This window comes from Octodon degus, unplaced genomic scaffold (genome assembly GCF_000260255.1).
Source record: "Octodon degus isolate 3935 unplaced genomic scaffold, OctDeg1.0 scaffold00019, whole genome shotgun sequence".
Lineage (NCBI taxonomy): Eukaryota > Metazoa > Chordata > Mammalia > Rodentia > Octodontidae > Octodon > Octodon degus.
The window spans coordinates 4,807,774-4,809,566 of NW_004524595.1; the positions used below are offsets into that span (position 1 = coordinate 4,807,774).

The 1,793-nt window shown below is 43.8% G+C and overlaps 1 protein-coding gene across 1 annotated transcript in view; it reads left to right on the forward strand.

The window, feature by feature from the left end:
- The window catches only part of Eif2b4 (eukaryotic translation initiation factor 2B subunit delta), a 5,134-nt gene extending 4,603 nt beyond the window's left edge, over nucleotides 1–531 (forward strand). Inside the window, exons 10-11 of the mRNA XM_012513841.2 lie at nucleotides 3–183; nucleotides 291–531. Of these exons, the coding sequence (XP_012369295.1) occupies nucleotides 3–183; nucleotides 291–490 (381 nt within the window). The 3' untranslated portion in view covers nucleotides 491–531. The remainder of the gene's footprint in view (nucleotides 1–2; nucleotides 184–290) is intronic.
- Nucleotides 532–1,793: the final 1,262 nt, after the last annotated feature.

Consider the following 1,793-nt stretch of genomic DNA (forward strand, 5'->3'; position numbering starts at 1 on the left):
AGGTTTCCAAGGTGCTATTGGGAGCTCATGCACTTCTGGCCAATGGATCTGTGATGTCACGGGTAGGGACAGCACAGCTGGCCTTAGTGGCGCGAGCCCATAACGTGCCAGTGCTGGTCTGCTGTGAAACATACAAGTTCTGTGAGCGCGTACAGACTGATGCCTTTGTCTCTAATGAGCTAGGTAAGCAAGGCAGAAGAGAACCTCTGGAGAGCTGAGATTTATGAGGGAGAGGGGAGGTTAAAACCCTAACTTCTTTTCGGACATAATGGGTCCCCCTCCCACTGCAGATGACCCTGATGATCTGCGGTGTGAGCGGAAAGATCATGTGGCCCTGGCTAACTGGCAGAACCACTCATCACTACGGCTGTTGAATTTGGTTTACGATGTGACTCCTCCAGAGCTTGTGGACCTGGTCATCACAGAGCTGGGCATGATCCCTTGTAGTTCTGTACCTGTTGTCCTACGAGTCAAGAGCAGTGACCAGTGAGGGTGAAACACGATCAATAAATGACATACATCCTCCCCTTAGCAACTCTGCTGCCTTTGTATCTTTTAACATGTCCATTCCTTAAATTAGGGGCTCATTCTCCCCAGCCCCTCTCACTACCTGTGGCTGAGACTTTTGTGGAAACTCTCAGGTGACTCACTTTACACCAGGGCCTGGGGCCCTGGTAAAGGTCCATATGGAGATCAACTGTCCAGATCTTAAATCATTCTGAGTATCTTATGGCAGACACTGATCTAGGATAAAAGTTCTGGTCTTACTAATGTCAGTATTTATTGAGTACTTGTGTGTCAGAAACTATTCGGATTTTCTTCTGATGTTAGGAAGATTATCTTATCTGCTTGTGGTGGTGCATCCCTGTAATCCCAGTACTTGGAAGGCTGAGGCAGGATTGGAAGGCCTGGTCTACACACCAAGATCAAGGTGAGCCTACATTCCATAGCAAAACCCTGCCTCAAACAAAAGAGATTAATGTGTCTCAAATAAATGAGCTCTTACAAATGAGAAAACTGAGGCACCCAGAGCTTAAAATAGCTTGCCAAGGTAACAGCTAATCAGCAGGTAAAACAATGTGATCGCAAGTAATCTGAATTGAGGTCTATGTTACATGCCCTTAGGAGTATTAATCACAGAACAGGAAGACAAACATCCAGTATGAGATAAGCTTTACTAGTGTTATGAGCAAAGTTCCTTCAACAGGTAAGGATGATAACACTGAGTCTAGCAATAATGGTAAAGGCTTTACAAAAAGATCTGGGGCTGGGCATGGTGGTACATACATATAATCCCAGTGGGGGCGGGTGGAGGGGGTACAGGAAGGTTGAGGCTAGAGGATTTCTGCAAGCCTAAACTACATAGCAAGGCTCTGTCTCTTAACAAAACAGAAACAAGTATGTTTTGACCTAGTCTTTAAAAGAGTTGTTTTCTAGTTAAAAGGAATGGGTATGGTGGCACATGCCTGTAATCCCAGCATTCAGGAGGCAGATGCAGGAGGATCATAGAGTTAGAGGGCTGCCTACACTGCGTAATGAAGCTCTGTCTAAAAGAAAAAGTTAAGAAAGCAGAGAAAATGGCTTGAATGTTAACAGGCCTTAAAATGAGAGACCAATTTCAGTCAGGAGTGTCAAGTGGCTAAAATAGGCTTAATGTTAAGAGTAAATAAATTGTAAGGTAGATTAGGGCTGGATGATGAGACTAACCACCAATTAGTTTGAAATTGTTAAGTAATCTATTTTGTATGGTTGGATGTTTTAGTGAAACAAATTTATTTATTTTTTGGTACTGA